The sequence below is a fragment of the Pholcus phalangioides genome, unplaced genomic scaffold, assembly GCF_987345545.1.
Source record: "Pholcus phalangioides strain wild (caught in Gottingen) unplaced genomic scaffold, Ppha-v1.0 ptg000004l_1, whole genome shotgun sequence".
In the NCBI taxonomy this organism is placed as follows: Eukaryota; Metazoa; Arthropoda; class Arachnida; order Araneae; family Pholcidae; genus Pholcus; species Pholcus phalangioides.
This window is the reverse complement of record NW_028301597.1, coordinates 22,738,662-22,757,289: the sequence shown is the minus strand read 5'-3', so window position 1 is coordinate 22,757,289 and position 18,628 is coordinate 22,738,662. Positions and strand designations below refer to the sequence as shown.

The window sequence follows — 18,628 nt, the reverse complement described above, 5'->3', positions numbered from 1 at the left end:
TGCTGGTAGTTTCAAGATGTCGTCGAAGGGCTTGTTTTCGCTATTAAAAAAGCGGTAGTAAGGTCAAAAATGTCACCAGAATCGTTGATGTTAAGTGATGTTCGTACTTCAAAATGGTGTGGACGATCAAATGGAAACAGCAAGTACCGAATAATTCTCATACATTTCCCGTCAAACTTTTTTCGTGCTCACGTGCTTAACCAAACTCAAAAATGATTTATATTTTGAGTTTTAAGCTAATTCATCATGCACCGTGTGTGGGAAAATGTATTTGAGTAATCTGAATTAAAAATCATGCATGTTGCTGTGTTGCTTGTTCATTTTCTGTGTACCGTCAATATTTCCCATACCGAATGTTTTTAAGCTGGATTTTTTGTGTCAATGGTTACGTTTCTTGTGTAAAAAAATGAAACCAACAAATATTTATATAAATAAAGCTATTCGGGGGGGGGGGGGGAATTTTCCACTTTTACCCTCCCGCCATTGCTAATAATACAAATTTAAACGGTTGGGAGCTTTGATAAAAACTTGATATTTTTCTCAATCTTTTACTCAAATTTTATTTTGAAAAATAATATTATTGATCTCTTTCGAAAAGTGATCGCACTGAAGTGCCGCGGGAAAAGATGTAGGGAGGAAAGTGACCAAAATATGAGGAATATTTCCGTAGTTATATTTAAAAATGGCGATATTCACACAACTCATAGAGATGTCCTATGCTGTTTGAGAAAGCTAAGCCACTACAGCTACTAAAGCGGAAGTAACGACACACGTTATTTTATGCTCAAATTTTAAAAATCGTAGGCAGATCTGATTACTCTCTGTGGAGAGAACTTTTTAATGCGAGATCGGCTCGCATTTGCGCCTTGAAGTTGGCCTCCAAATTTAAAAAGTCTCCCAACAGGAAACAATAAAATAAACAACATTAACCAAATGCTCTTTTTTTCGAGATGAGCTGATAATTTTTTTTCATAGTTAATGATACGTATTGAAAGGCGAAAAAATCATTTCAAAAATATATTCCGCATCATACTGCTTATACAGGGTCTCAGTGAACACGTGCAAAGTCTCAAAAACAGCATATAAAATAAATGCATTGAAGTAATATTAGTTTGTGAGTGTGTAACTACCTTCTTTGTAATTCAAAATCATGGTAAGAAAAAAATTCAAATTGCAAACTTCAAGGTAAAAAAAGGAAAGAAATGCAAAAACAAAACGTTTTAATAAGTTAGCGAAAGCACAGCCACCACACAACAAACAAAGAACATCTATCAACAAATTCAACATATAAAATGGAAAGAATATGATCTCACCTTATGTGCAAAGACAATTCTGAATTTTTATCATTATACTAGCTGCAGTAATGAACTTTCAAAGAACCCTTTGCACATATGCAAAGCTACGCATTTAACCCCGCGTTAGTGCGGCTATTTTTTCTTACGCCCAGGGCGTAAGGGATAAGAGTTTAAAAAAAAAAGTTAATCTGGAAGAGATCTTTTGCAATAGGGTAAAATCCGGTGACTGAATTCTGGTATTTATGTTATGCTCATAGAGAACAACGGCAGTTTCCAGACCTTTCAAGACCAACATGAAGGTTACCATCAGGGTCCACGGGTTCGATCCGGGGAAGAACATTGAAAACAAGTTATTTACCTACCAAACCGGGGCCAACCACCTATAGATGGCGCCTTCATTCCCCACCAAACTCCGTTTGGTAAATTACCTTACGGCTAGGGTTACCAGATTCGAAAACTGAAAAAGGAGGATGCCTGCTCACGCACCCTTAGTAACGTCCTACTTATGGTGATATGACCGGAGTAGGTGTGCGGCAAAGTAGTAGACCCGCGAAGACTTACCAGACCTGCTGGAAGGATTAAAGGCCGAAAGTGTGTGTGTACGTGTTTCTATTATAAGTTTTGTATTTGTATAGTCTATGTTGTATGTGTATATGAATATTTGCAATGTCCCACAATCGACTGACGATTTTGAAAATGGGATAGCAAGAAAACGGTGACAAATATTGAAGTCATTCTTGCAGAATATACATGTGTTAATTTCAGCTCCGTCATTCAAGTTGCAAGTGATTGAATATGTATCAAAACAAAACAAAAAATTAACTTTTTAAATGGACATCCAAAAACCCAAGTAAAAAGTTGCCCTGTTTTTACTTGGCAAAGTAAAAACAAAGCCGCCTGGCAGTCGAGTGGTTAGGGAACTAGCTTCTCACTGTGCAGGTCTGGGTTCGAATCCCGGATGTGCATCATGGGCCCCCGGGCAGAGTGATATTTCTGAGGTCCTACCTGGTAAATTCTTGAAAATTTCAACCAAGTTTAATTTTTGTGAGGCCCTTTTTCGCTTGAGGTCCCCGGGCCGTGCCCGGATGGGCCCATGCCTTAAGACGGCACTGCCTAAGTGTAATATTCACTGAGATATCCGAATTCAATAATCGCAGGAAAATTGGGAAAGAACAACGGCTTCTTCCCCAACTTTTCTACGACATTTGAATTAAAAAATCTCTCTGCGAATATTGCACTTGGAAATATTACATTTTTTTTGTTCGCATCAGGAGAGACTGGGCAACAACTTTATAATGGGGATTTTGGGGCACAGGGTGTCTATTGAAAAGTTAATTTTTTTTATTTCAATAATTACACAACCCCTTGCAACTTGAATGACGTAGCTGAAATTCCTGACACATCTCACATTTATATTCTGCAAGAACAACTTTAATATCTGTCACCGTTTTCTTGCTATCCCATTTCAAAATCGTCAGTCGTTTGTGAGACACTGTGTACGTATGTATGTACTGTACATGTGCACGAATATTTATGTATATTGTGATATGTTCAATGAATAAACAAATACTCGTGGACCCCATTGATAAATTTTCCTTGGCTTCCATAGCAAACAAAAGAAAGTGCCGCTCGGCAGATTCCTCCCTTTTTAATGTGTGATAATTTTACCTCAATTCTTTTCTTTATGGAGATTTCTAGAATTCATTTTAGAGCTTACTGAGAGGAATAACTCAGGGCTGCTCACACTAACTGTTCCTGCCATCAATTTCAGAATTCAAAAGTCTGTTCTGCGTCACCACATACAAAGACCGTTATCTGTGGTTGGCAGAGACATGAGCCTTATGCGAGCCGATCTCCTCGTTGAAAAGTCTGGCCACAGAGGGCACAACAGGCCTACAACGGTACAATTAAGCAATCATTACACTTCACTCATAGTTAGAAAAATCGGATGGCAGATGGCAGCACTACACATAACCAAGTATTACTCTGAAACAAACTTTGCGTTAGGTTCACTACACGGACATTCCAGCAAGTACCAATTCGTTAGAAATTACGTAGAGGAATGCGCACGAGGTGCATGTTAGCCTAAAGTAGTAAAATTTCTTCTATGAGACAGAGTGAGAGCTATGTTCTGGTTTGGTGGTGGTGGCTAAAGTAGTAGCAATAGAGGCGCCCTCAGCGGTGTGCGACAGGTGCGGTCACACCAGGCCCCCACGGTTTGACGATCCACACTTACGTTAATTGAAGTGAAAAAAAACACACAAAAATCAAATAAATTTTTTCTGTAGTAATCAAGTTATCTGACTTTCAACTGATTTGATTCTGCAATTTTTATGAATTTTAGGATTTTCTTCTTTCATTAATTCTGGAATTTTCTTCTTTCATTAATTCTGAATTTTCATTGGTGAGCAAATGTTTTTCAACGTTCCTGCATATTCTGGGATAATACACGAATCTCTGGATGCCCCGATTCCCCCCCTCCCCCAAAAATATATATAAAATCGGGGCTATATAAGGAGCCCCGAAATTATTTTCACCCCGGCCCAGCGTCTAATAATGGCGGTTCTAGTGGTTGGAGCGAACTCTTGTGAATTTCTGCATTATTTACTCAGAAGGGTGAAATAGTCACTTCATGTATTTGGCAGTAAAAAATTCTTAAATATCTCAATATTATTTTCAAAGACACCTGGATTATGACTATACATTGCAACGGTTCTTTGAACGTCATTATAACCGAGTTTGACAGCATTCTCAAAGTCTAAATGAAAAAAAGAGTGGGGACAACGAAAAATAAAATCCATGGGTAAACACTCCATATCAATCTTGTCTGGTTATAGTAGTCGAAGTAGAGTTTGATAAAATGGCAGGCCGAGTTTAATGTGGTAACAAATTCGTGGGATGATTGATCCGATTCAGGGAGAGAGAGAGAGAGAGAGCGGAATCCGTAGGTGTTCGAAATACGTTGGGCGCGCAGATGCCATCTTTACTTAACGCCAGAAAATAATCGATAAAGTAAATGAAGCGGCATATCATTAGCTTCGTGATGGGCTTAAAACCATCTAAACTAATTTTCCAGTTAGGGGACTCCCTCCCGTGGGGGGGGGGGGGGGTTGCCGTCCTCGGTCATGCGTACGAAAGCCTCCCTTGTAACGTCATTACACAAGAACGAATAATTTCGGTTTCCTACTTAATTATTGAACATTGATGAAACAAGTGATCAATTTTCTCTGTCCTTACTGAATAAAAGCAATGGTCTGTATTGGATGTTTATTAACTTTATCACGATAAAAACACTTGAAAAATAAAGAGTATCAGTCGTGGACAGGGGGGTTCTCGAAAAAATCCATAAAATGTTTATTAGAAACCATTGACAAATAAGAAAAAAAAAGATCAGTGAATAAATATATTTGTTGATCATTTTTGTCGCACCGCGATCATTTTCTGTACACGAAGGCTAATTAGGCCGGGACCCACGAATTATTGCCGATTCCGAACGGCAGCCTTTTCCTTTGGCTGGTGCTCTAACCCCTGAATGTGGGACTCCCTGCTGTAGCAATTCTTTTTCCGTGGTCATGTCACCGTTTCTGTTGCGCTCCTGTGTCAGTAAAGTTTCTGACAAGGGCGAACCGGGTATCAAACCGGTGACACCATTAAACATCCTTTGGTATTTTAGGTGAGTATCTTATCGACCTGGGCTACCGCGCCCTAGTAACATGGGCGGAGATACGCCCACCCGCCATCCAGCGTCAAAAGTGGAGTGGACAGATCTAATGTACATATGTATATATGAATTGACATCATCATCATCGTGCCCCCATCAATAATGACCGTGCCCCCCCCCCCAGACTTCCAAGTCTATCTCCGCCTATTCGTAGTAATGGGGACATGGATAAAACGTGTCACTCCAACGTTTTAGACATTTCAGGCCAAATTTAGACTTCTCATGAAGCTCATGGGCCACAAAGTAATACAGTGTATTTGGAATTGGAAGGTGGTATGCAGAATGGCAAGAAATGTAATTTGCAGGGCGTCTTAACGAATGGGCGAATGAACCCCTGAGCTGACTAGGACCTCAAAATATTGAATATTTTTATTTATTCTGAGAAATTATTTCTTTCATTAAATATGGAATTTCATGAATATAGAAATTATTTTTTTCTTTAAATGTGACTATCCATTTATTTTTGAATTATTATTTCTTTTGTAAAATATGAACTACCTTTTGTTTAGAAATTACTTTCAATGACTCTGAAATTATTTCTCTGATTAGATCTAAAATTATTTGTTCGATTAATTCTGGAATTATTCCTCTCACTAAATATGAATTTTTAACAATTATTGAGATCATTTGTTTCCTTAACTATGAACTTTCTAAATCAATTTTTTTCATTAGGTTTGAATTTTCATTGAAACTTTTGAAGTTTTCTCTCATTAATTTTGAAATTGCTTGAAATAATTTTTCATTGAATTTTCATCAATTTCGAAATTCTTTCCTTCATTAAATATGAATTTATTATTTTTGAAGGTAATTCTTTAAAAATGAATTTTCATTGATTTTGAAATTATTTATTTTACTTATTTGAAAATGTTGTGATTAATTATTTTATTAATTTCGAAATTACTTCAAAAAAATTATTCTGCAATTTTTTTCAGAATTAATTCTGAAATAATTCTAAAATAAATTTTCCACCAATTCTGAAATAATCTCTTTCACAAATTCTGAAATTATTTATTTCTATTATTTATATTGTAATTATTTCTCAAATTTAAACTTAGTTATTTCTTTCAAGTATTCTGGAACTATTTGCTTCACAGATTCTGAAATTGATTTTTAAATGCCGTATTTTAACGTACGTACGCGCGCGCGCGCGCGTCTGTGTGTGTGTGTATGTGTGTGTGTGTGTGTGTGTGTGTACATACGGAGTGATTATAAAAAAACTATCCCGACATACGGACCCCTAACTATCATACCATTCACAGAAACTGAATGAAATTTTGGCATAAGGTATTTTGAGGTATGCGCTCAAGAATGATATGGAAAACAACAGTGTCACTCTAACAGTTACGGTTACAGTGAGAAAATTTCGAAAATATCAAATGGCAACACCAAGTTTTTTGTATCGGAATGCGATCTCCATTGTGAAAAGCCCTAAATAGCGTTGGAATGGCAACTGTAGCACGAAAATCCCCGGAGCTAGGCAAGGAAAAAGTAAAAAGGACTTTGCCGTGCACCAGAGCATTAATGTTCGTTTCATTCGTCACACCGTTTCTTCGGCTGAGATCCCAGCAGCCTGATTAGTCCTCCACAAGGTCATGTGGAAAATTTGTGAAACACAATAAAATGCTTTATTTTATGCTGCTTCTTTGTCCTTATTGGTTGTCCTCACTTTTAGCCTATCTACCGCCGGTGATTTTCATGCTACAGTTGCCGTTCGAACGCTATTTAGAGTTTTTCACAATGGAGATCACATTCCAATACAAAAAACTTGATGTTGCCATTTGATATTTTCGAAATTTTCTCACTGTAACCGTAGCTGTTAGAGTGACACTGTTGTTTTCCATATCATTCTTGAGCGCATACATCAAAATACCTTATGCCAAAATTTCATTCAGTTTCTGTGAATGGTATGATAGTTAGGGGTCCGTATGTGGAGATAGTTATTTTATAATCACCCTGTATATATATGTGTGTATGTATGTATGTATAAGGAACCCTCGCGTGAAAGAAACTCTCCTGATCTTTTGCTCTTAAAATTTGGAAAAATTATAAAAAGATATATTTTTAATACTATATGTATAAGAAACCCCTTCTATTTTTGGGACCTAGTTTTTGAAAAAAATATGGTTCCTTACACACATCAAAATACGGTAATTCTAAAATTACTTCTAGAAGTAATTATGTAAAAGAATTTCTAAATGTAATTGTGAAATAATGTCAATTTATGTGCTTTTTTAAGTTTTTCTGTAAATTATGTGTCTTTTTGGATGCTGACTTTATTCTCTCAGAACATAAAAAATCGGAAGCACCACCCATACTCGTTAACCTTTCAACGGCCAACATTCCCAATTGAGAACATCGGTTTTAATATTTAGAAAAAAAAAATATTTTTCTGCTCATGAAGCACTAGTTTCTCCCCCCCCCCCACGGTGAAAGTTTGAAGGTTTGGAATTCCAAACTTTATATTTTTTCACTTCATTTCAGTACACATGTTATGTTCATTTCAGTTCATGTCATAGAGCCGATCTCCCCTGTCAAAAAAAGATTCCCCCACACAAGGCAAATAACGATAAAATTGTTCAATTTATTGTTATAGACTTTTATAATATTAGAATATATCGTTATGACTTTTCACTCATAATTCGAAAAAAAATTGATAGGAGATGGGAGCACTAGAACAAGCAATACACAGAAACCCACTTCACGTTAGATTCAAAACACATACACGCACATTCTCCAGCATGGCACTGGGCTTCCACCACCTGCTAAAATCTCTTCATTAATTAAGACAGAGCGGCTGGCCATGACCTGGTTAGAAGGAGAAGTTTATACGAGGGAGCTGTTGATAAAGTTTCCATAATTTCCAGGAGAATGGCTCAAAGGTACAAAACTGCGCGTCTCCTATTTCTCGACAAGCCAAACAAGAACGATTTTTGGGCCCTTTCATTTTGGAGAGAAATGTCATTTGTTTAAAAGATATATTGCTATGCAAGATATACGGAAGACTGGATGTTGTGAAGATATTTATTATTTCAGATGTTTATTTTTTAAGGAAGGAAAAAACTCATCTCTGCCTCCACCGGGAGTCGAACCCGGGTCCCTCGATTGCAGGACGAGTGCTCTGACCACTAAGCTACAGAGGAGATAGAGATTTTCCTTCGCTAGAGCGTATATATGCCGAACGGAACCGTGCAATGGACGGTGAAACCGATCAGCTAATAGCTCATTGACGACGAGCCACCAGAGGGCTATATATATGACATGAATGTCGCTCTCCACTTGTTAATACAAGATATACGGAAGACTGGATGTTGTGAAGATATTTATTATTTTAGATGTTAATTTTTTAAGGAAGGAAAAAACTCATCTCTGCCTCCACCGGGAGTCGAACCCGGGTCCCTCGATTGCCGGACGAGTGCTCTGACCACTAAGCTACAGAGGAGATAGAGATTTTCCTTCGCTAGAGCGTATATATGCCGAACGGAACCGTGCAATGGACGGTGAAACCGATCAGCTAATAGCTCATTGACGACGAGCCACCAGAGGGCTATATATATGACATGAATTTTTTCCTTCCTTAAAAAATAAACATCTGAAATAATAAATATCTTCACAACATCCAGTCTTCCGTATATCTTGTATTAACAAGTGGAGAGCGACATTCATGTCATATATATAGCCCTCTGGTGGCTCGTCGTCAATGAGCTATTAGCTGATCGGTTTCACCGTCCATTGCACGGTTCCGTTCGGCATATATACGCTCTAGCGAAGGAAAATCTCTATCTCCTCTGTAGCTTAGTGGCCAGAGCACTCGTCCGGCAATCGAGGGACCCGGGTTCGACTCCCGGTGGAGGCAGAGATGAGTTTTTTCCTTCCTTAAAAAATAAACATCTGAAATAATAAATATCTTCACAACATCCAGTCTTCCGTATATCTTGTATTAACAAGTGGAGAGCGACATTCATGTCATATATATTGCTATGCATTCTTCAACAATGATAGAAAATTAAATTGTCAAACAATAATTGCCATTTTTAAACTATTCAAGTTTAGGTAAATCATATAAATACAGAGCGTTCATCTGCATTCAATGCAACCATCCCATACTTTTTTAAACATTGACAATATTTTTTTATCATGTAATAGCATTCAGGGTATCTCATTTGCTTAATATAACTCTTCAAAATTATTTTCTAAACATTTCAATGCTTGCCAATTAAAGGGTTGATAATGCTTTATGGACATGGACAAGTCCAGAAAACATACATGAATATTTCGCTTGATTTTACCTCTAAAGTAAAATATTAGAAGGGGAAATAAAAGGGAAAAATTATGAAAATCAATCCGAATCGTGTAGAAGATTTTGTAGATATTTTCTCAAAATCGCCTTCGGGCTCCTTGAGCTATTCATCGAAGACCCCCCCCCCCCCACCATCCTCTAAAAGCTATCTATCCCATTCGAAATATACAATAATATTTCTACTCGAAATAGTTTTCTCTTATATAACAAGCTCATTCAAAACTCCAAGACAGAGATAATCAACATCATGCGTAAGTGGATGTTGCATCAAACTAGATGTACCAAAATCGGGTAGAAATATAATCTCGAACGAAAATTCCTATCTCAACGACGAGATTGATTCCACGCAAAATAAAACATCATTATTACGTGGAACGGCCATTCGGTATCTCGAAGATCGAATAAGATAGAAGAATGTTAGACGATCGAAAAGACGTGGTAATCTCGGAAAACATCAACTCTTAGATCATCATAGTTTGTGTTTAAATCCGTACTCGTAACCTCCCTTTTCACGAACCCTATCGTTTACCCGTTGTTGTATATGCTAATGGAGTTGCTCCTTTTCGCCCTCCTCCTTCGTCTTTTATATTGAAAGCTTCCTCCCTCTCTCTCTCGTTCCATTCCCACCTAGACTCGATATCGCGCTCGAACTAGAAATTATTCGGTTCACGCAAATTATTTGAGAAAAATGTCCTCTCGGAGCGACTTCGAAAATTCCGATGCTTCACCGTCATTGGGGAACATACACACATGCCTCTCTCTCTCTCTCTCTGCTCTAAAGAGAAGGCAATATCGATTGGGAAATCCATTGAACAGCAGATGATTCCTGCAGAAGCATTGGAGGATGGCGGGGAGGATGTATATTGATGTCCAGCTTTCCTTAGTGACTCTGAGCTTACTTCATTTAACTGTTGTGAGAAGAAATTAGAGACACGGTGAGGGGTTTCTTTTCTTTTCCTCTTTTTTTTAATTGGTGTTGTCGTCAACAATTAAAATGCGAAAATGAACTTCTTGAAACAATTTTCATTAGAATTTTCGACAGGGTGAGGAAAAGATTTGTATGGTGTGATGTTGGAGCCATTTTTAGGTTGAAGGACACGAAAAGGTCATACTCATTGCGATGACTTAAGACAGGGTTTTCCAACATGTTTCCCGTATCCACGTGTGGCTTTCGGGGCTTTTTGCAGTGGCCCGCTGACTGTTTTGAGCGCCGAAAGACGTTAAAATAAATAAATGAAAAAAAAATTGATATTTCTAGGGCATGGTCCACACATGAGGGATGAGTCCTATTATTTTCACTTATTATTATTCGTGTTAAAAATTACAAATTTGATTTAGAGAATTTTTCATACAGAATTCTCCCCTTCCACATATTAATTTTGTAACATAATAGTATTCATCCCAAGCACCTGGGCTGGAACATTGTCAGCAGCCGTCCCTTTGTATGTGAGAGTCATGGTATGAGTGACGTGTTAAACATTCACTGTGAGAGGCTACCTGGGGTGCTGAGTTCGCGATGTCAAAAGGATTGAAAATACTGCATTTGTATATATTATACGAGCTTCTGTGCAGTGAATTTACCTGTAACAAGAAATTTTTATTAATTCAAACGTCCAAAGTTATTTCCAGGCATAATACTTTTCAATGAAACGAAGTGACTTAGTTATATGTATCGGCTATATTTAGAATTCAAGATTGACTGAAAGTATTACCAACCACATGAACACCTTGCTAGTTCTGGCAAAACGCATTCGTTCGTCAACTCAGAGAAATGAAGACCACTCGGACAAGATCTCAGTCGCGACGTCCAATTAAGACATTCATGGAACGAACCACAATCATCGTCATTCCGAAACCTGCCTTTTTCGACGGGGCATTCAAAAACCAAGACATCACCGGACCCTTCGTTCTCCATGGCGGACAAAGATGACACCACTGCTATAAGGAAACAAACAATTCATCATTATCGATATGAAAATTAGCATTAGAAAAATGCAAAACTCGTTTGATTAATTTATTATGCAAGATATCACGAATTAGGAAACACGCCCACAGCGCGTAATGACATTATCGTGTCAACCTTCACGAGGATTGAACGCTGGGGGCATATTCACCATTAAATGATATATACCGATGCGGTTAACGTGACGTTTAACTGTCAGATCAGTTGCGTTGCGGAGGCTTAAACGCATTAAGGGTGGATTCAACAGTCTATGCCATTTGCCAATCACATTCGTGAGCCGATAATTTCGGAGGGCGATCATTTCGATATGACCCACGCAGCAATATTTCTCGAACGTCGCTTGCTAAGCCTGTTGTTACCCTCAGGAGAAGCGCGATTTTAGTTATTATGCATTTTAATGTAAATGAAGCACACATACAAATTTCATTTTCAATAATTTTGACACTTTTTATGGCATCCGCTACATTTCTTAGCACTTCTATATTAAATTGGTACTGAAGTGAACTTTAATAACATTTTTTGATAAAGTGTCACAAAATGGTGAAAAGCAATAGTCAATTTTCTGACTACTTATGTCATTTTCTATGAGAAAGTCATTTTTGTGTCAAATTATAAGCAAACTTCGTGTAATATTCAAAACACTATTGCAAAAAATTAGATGAATGAAATGTTTCATTATTTTTTAGTATATACAGTTAGTAACTATGCAGGATATGAACCAAAAAATCTAAAGGATTATACTGTATGCTTATAAGTTACACCCAGATTTGTTGATGTACGTGTGGAGTTTTTGAAATTCCATTTTACATATCGTGTGTAAAACATGGCAAACAGAGAAAAACGTGTGATAAACTTTAAATTTTGGTACATGACCTTGACAATACAGTATATGACAAAATATCTCATCAAAATTTTGTAATGATACAATCAATAGATTTTTAGAAATCATGTTTCAAACTCAAGTAAAATATCAAAAATAGCATTCCTCGTAAAACGCGTTTGAAGTTTTTATTCACAGATTACTTGATGTGAAAACGCAGTACTAAAGTGGACGTAACTTCGGTTCTAAGCGTCATATAAACAAAGCATGGCCTGTTTTTGAATCACAAGATATGAAGATTTAATAAATAATAAAAGCAAAAATCGATATTTGCTTGCAAAATGACGTTTTGAACGTAGTCGGATACCATAAACGAGTTGATGCATTTTACGATCATCTCTTATATAGCAATATCAAAAGCATGATGATAATGATTATTTTTTGATATGGAATCTCAAATTTAAAATTTGACAATTAATAAAAAACTGTTCAAGTGACTTATGGAAAATACTATCGTGATATTTACTACCTGTAACTAAAACACCAAATGCATAAGCCAATGTAAACATTACGAATCTTGATCTTTCGAAAAAACAAATTTTCAACGTTTGTCAAATAAAACACTTTAGCCTTTGTTAAATTTATCGAAATTTGTCCTGATTATTGATTAGTAAACACGAAATCGATTGATTTGATTGTTATAAACAGCAACGGCACCAAAAAAATTTGTTATGTTGACAAACGCACCAACGTAAAGAGTTCAGTTCTTCCGCGAGGGTTATTTGTCAGCCACAAAATTCCATACAGAGCTAAAACTATTCCTGTTTTATTTGGACTGCAGCTAATCATATGATACCGAATAGCAGTGAGAATAAACACCCATGCGCATGGAAATTAAATGTGCGGGTACAAAATGGTTATTACTTTTATATCTGAAGACAAAAAATTAAATTCATGTTCCGCAAAGTCTGGATACAGAAAAGTATCATGCATAAAATGTTGATTTTTTCAACTTGTGTGGAAACACTGAACCGCATATGTAATACAAATCTTTTTATTGCACGCCGCTTAGTGTGGTCTAATCGTGGTCGGGTTTTATGATAACAATAACTGATTGATAATTATATAAGGAAAAAAATCACAATTGTAAGTGCGATGACCATGCGTCCCGTTTGGTTAGATAAAATAGATTAGATAAAACACTGGAGAACATTTCGCGTACTGAAAAACACATTTTCTCGCGCTTAAACAAAAACCTCACGCAATTTCAGAATTAATGAGGGAAATAATTTCAGGAAAAAAAAAATGTTCGAGAATCGATGAAATTTCATAACTAATGAGAGAAACAACTTTGCCTTCAGTTAAAGTTATAATACTAGAGTTAATGGAACCACATATTTTAATGAAAGACGCAATTTCAGAATTAATGAAAGAGATGATAAAAAATTCATGAAATAAATAAAGTTCAAAAAAAGTTAAATATTCGTATTTAATGAAAGGGATGATTTCAGAATAGTTGAGAATAAATGCATTTAATGACAGAAAAATGTTTTCGAATTTATAAATATTAATATTTAATTAAAGAAACAGTATCAGAAATTATGAAAACGTATATATTTAAATGCAAGAAATATTTTCAGAATGAATGGAAGAAATAACGTTCATATTTAATGAAAGAAACATTTTGTAAGAATCAAAGCAAGAAATAGCGCCACAATTAATGTCAATTTCCATTTTAATCAAAGAGATATTTTAAGAAATCAAATACAAATACAAACGCAAAAGCCACAAGAGACAAATTTCCAACGAGGTAACTGAAAAAAGGTATGATTTAAGAAATATGTGTTCATTTTCCAAAATTAATTTCGAAATGTTAAATCGTGCATTCCCCCCCCCCCAATTATTCTGAATCAGGATTCTTATCCCCTTTGAGCTAAAACCATTTTCTTTTTCTTAATTCAGTCATTGTGAGTAGTTAGAATGCAACTGTCTATATGAGTATTACGAATTGTGATACTTTTAATGTATAGTACATTCAATAGATTCTCTTGTGAAAGTCTTCCGGCAAAGCAACTGTGGATGTGGTCAGTTGAAAGAAACTGACCAAGAACTAAAGAAATGCATTTTCTTTTACTTTACACGTCTTTACTTTAGGAAAGCAATCGCGAAAGAAGCCGTACATGTACATGTATCATAGCAGCTATTACAGCCCGATTCGGATATTGTTGACCGAGTACGGAAATTTTAGTCAACAAAGGAGCCTTCTGACTTCCTATATAGCCTAGCAGATCAATAATTATAAATTATTGGGAAAAAATTAGTCTTTTTTTAACTATAGCTTCAAAATATGCAAAAAAAGCTATTGATAACATAAAAAGTCCCAATAACTCTAAATGAATTTTCCCATGTTATGATATTGGTCTGTTCCGTACATAGTAAAAGTGATAATGATAACCAAATGATAACATTACAAATGATTTTAATAAGCGACGTTTACTGTCATGATTTTATTAATTCGAATGTCTTTTTAATTTAATTATATTTTTGAAAAAAATTTATATTATTGAATTATGATTATCAAGTTCTTAAATTTGATTAAGGTACTAATTTAGATTATCAAGTTCTTAAATTTGATTAAGGTACTAAATTCGATTATCAAGTAATTGAATTTCGATTATCAAGTAACTGAATTTAGATTATCAAGTAATTGAATTTCGATTATCAAGTAATTGAATTTCGATTATCAAGTAATTGAATTTCGATTAATAAGTTATTAATGAGCATTGTACTATCAATTTAATCCAAATAATTTTATGTCTGCTAACTTGGGTATATTCTAAGAAAAGTTTGCAGACTCTTTGAATTATGATATTGAATTTTTTTTTAATCATAAATTAGCGTAGGCAAAAAAACTCGTGCGAATAAGAAACGAAATTCAAGAGTGGGATCAGAAGTAATATTGAATTGAGAAGAATCGACAGCAGATGGCGCTGTGCTAAACAAAATTAAATTTGATACTATATAAAATAAATGATTTAATTCTAGAAGTTGAAGGAGAGCTGGAAAAAAGGGAGGAGTGCGATTTTCCAACCCGATGAAAGCCCATCATACATTAATTACGTGTGAATTTCTTTTCTTTTTTGGAAATATTTTGGCGTAAAACTGTTCTAATACAATCCATATCAACAGAAATTTTTGACCACACCGTTGATACCGTTTCAAATTTTGAATTTCTTTTTTTTTTTCTTATTTTGTTGTGATCAGAATGCAAATGCCTACTTTAAACTTCGGTCATTGTCGAGGAAAATAAGTTTTGATTTTTTTAAACCAAAAATTTTGAAAAATAGCTGACTCAAAAGTTCAGAAAAAGCTTCCGATTATACGAAAATTTCGAAGACTGCGCCTATATGGCGTATCAGAGACGCGATAGTATAAAAGTGGAAAGCTATCGGATTGGTTTTCATTTAAGAAAAAAAAGAAACTGCCGAAGTCGTCGTATATTTTATGCGATGAAATCCTTCGAGTACTTTATTTGAAAGCAAAAAGAAAGGCTGTAAAAGGTATTGCTTTGAGCAGGTCGAAATGAAATGTGTGATGTGTATCGACCCAACGTGTGTGCCCAAACTCACGGACAAAAGGACAACGGGATTGTTCACCCCAGGTTGTGATAGGCAAAGCAGTACAAGTTTACGCGAAAACAAAAGCGTTGGAGGCGTTGTATATATTGTGTATTTAAATCATTCGAATCTTCCACCTCAACATGCCAACTTCATCTTCTTACTTGCCCCGCAAGCATTCTCCTCACTTCTTTTGAAATCCTAAGTTTCTGTCTCCATCCCTTATGTGCCACTGGGCGCACGTGAAATTTTTCTCCCCGGTCATTTGGTTCAGATATCTATTTTTATTCGAATGGCTCGTCAGTTACATCGACTTGATAGCTGTCTTCATAGGGAGAATGACGCGAGTGATTTGATACTTGCGATCAAGGGGGCCACTACTATTAATCTTTGCTAATTTTTCCGACACAACGCTGCCTCTTTGGAGGTGACGGAAGTAAGTTGCTCTGCATCAGTCCGGGGTTGTGAGCGGTTCTATCTATCTATCACGGACAGATCAGAGAAGCTTGTGTTTGATTCATAAAAGAGAGGTTAGGAAATCGCCTAGGATGGCACAAGGAAGCACCGAAGAAAAGTGGGCACGCAATCATATGTTTTACGGAGACAAAATGTCATCATATTTAGTTACGCAAAAAAACTGGAACTCGCATGTTCCAGACGGATGTTTTCAGCAGACAGTAAAGTGGAGCATGGATAATGGTATGGACAGCATTTGCTTCTAATGGTCAGGATTTCTTAACTTTTGAGATTGGTCGTCAAAACTCTGATGCTTATAGATCCCCGAGAAAATTTGCTATTGATTGGAAAATATTTAGGAGGACCAAACTTGAGATTTCAACATCATAACGTGACTGTTCAAACATCTTCTGCTACGAAAAAAGCTCTTTAATCGCGGAAATGTATTGGTTTTATACTGGCCATCGTGGATGAGTCCTGACTTGAATCCTATTAGAAATGTATGGTGATATACTTGCGATAAATGTATTTGCAAACGATATACAGCATTCGACTGTTGATGACTTGGAGAGCTCTATAGCGGAAGCAATGGCACAATTGATGTATAACCCTACAGAATTTAATTACATCCATGGAGGATAGATATTTGAGATTGTTAAGAAAAAAATGAAAAGTCTATCTGCTATTAAATGCCTGTAATTTTTGTAAATCTGAATTTTCTTTAACAAATTTTGAGGCATTCATTTTTGTGTTTTTGATACTATAAATATTCTGAAAATGTTATTTCGTAGAATTTTTCTTTCTACAAATGAAGAAACGCTTCAGGTATTACCCATTAAAAGGTGCTCATTTTACTCGCCGTATTTATTTTTCTTGTTAGTTTAAGAAAAGTGCAAGCCATAGGAATAAGTGTCATTACCAGGGTCTTTTTTTTCTGTTGTTCCGGACTAGTGTAAGCAATAAAATCGAATCTATTAAGTATTTTACTGTTGGTCATTTTCACTGTTGATGGATATTCATGGATATGTTTTTTTCTGTGAAGTATGTGGCATACTTCAGAATAATTATGCGATGAATTGTAACAAAGGAGGATATTGTGACAATACAGTTAAAAAATGCATATCAGCACATAAATATTTAAATATAAATTTAACGGTACCATGAGAAATATTGAAAGTGACAAAATTACAGTAAAAATATGCTTTAGGAAATAAATGAAAAAACCACTCACCGGATATGAATGCCACTATGCAACTGCAACGCATTAACATCGACATCATCAGGAAAAGAACAAACACTAGACATAAGTTAATAGCCAGTCAAATGACCACGAAATGCATCCGACATAACCTGTAATAATAATTTTGAGAAAAGCATTAATTATATATATATATATATATATATATATATATATAATTATGCAGTATGTATTCATTAAATTTCCTACATACGGCGTTTCTTGCATTTCCTCTAATTTTAATTACAATAGCTACATCTTAATTCCAATTGATTAACCTTCTGAATAGTTATTCGGGAACCAGTAATAATGTAAATTATAATTTATACTGTAGTGACTATCATTAAACAGTTGTTAAACTAAATACGTATTATAAAGGGTGATTCCATAATTTCCCTTGCAGCATTTTGCTACTACACCATTGGTACATGTTGGAATGTGCGTGTACCTGTGTACCTATAGTTGCTTGTTATGTGTAGTGCTGCCATCTATAATAATTTTTTTCTCAACTCATAGTGAGTGAAGTGTGATTAATGAATAATTGTAACGTTGTAGGCCTGCTGCTCTCTTCGGCGAGGCTTTTTAGCGTTCAGAACGGCTCACATTCACGCCTCAAAGTTGGAACCGCAGAAAACCAACTTCAGTCGACCACCACTGTGGCGACGGTGGGGTTTGAACCCGGATCTTCGCGATGCAAGTCCGCAAGTCCGAAGAACCGTGGATACTAGAGATATACTGCTGCCAATTAAAATATCAAAACATTTAGACCTCAGATAAGCTATTCATGTTGAAATGGGGTGTATAGTTATTAAAATGAAAAGAATGCTGATGATAGTGCCGTAATTTGTACAGATAAAAACGTAAAGAAAGCCTTTCTTCAAATCTTAGAGATGATCCAAAGAGTTGGAGAGTGGCGTCTTCGAAGTGAGGCCCACACAATCGATTGCTAGAAAAACTATTGCCACGTGGACAACTGGAAAAAATTGTGAAAAATTTCCCCAAATGCATTTATGAACCTGAAAGAAAACATTATTCATAAATCTAATACACATAAATACCTTGGTGTAATTTTCGATAAACGTCTTTCGTTCTGCCATCACTGTGTTATCAAGTTATTAAAAAAGCCAAACAAGCCAGAGGGGGTCCTTAGCAAATGCAGACTTATAGATCCTTTTTTTCTATTAACAACAAACTCATTTTGTATACATTGATCATACGTCCT

At 35.8% G+C, this 18,628-nt stretch overlaps 1 protein-coding gene and 1 non-coding gene across 2 annotated transcripts in view; both read right to left on the bottom strand.

Moving 5' to 3' along the window:
* The window catches only part of LOC149086770 (uncharacterized), a 33,093-nt gene extending 15,572 nt beyond the window's left edge, over positions 1-17,521 (bottom strand). Inside the window, exons 1-2 of the mRNA XM_089231142.1 lie at positions 17,401-17,521; positions 11,030-11,251 (exon numbers count right to left, since the gene is read on the bottom strand). Of these exons, the coding sequence (XP_089087268.1) occupies positions 11,030-11,251; positions 17,401-17,449 (271 nt within the window). The 5' untranslated portion in view covers positions 17,450-17,521. The remainder of the gene's footprint in view (positions 1-11,029; positions 11,252-17,400) is intronic.
* TRNAA-UGC (transfer RNA alanine (anticodon UGC)) lies at positions 8,085-8,156 on the bottom strand. Its single transcript has one exon. It is a non-coding gene; the product is annotated as a tRNA-Ala (tRNA).
* Positions 17,522-18,628: the final 1,107 nt, after the last annotated feature.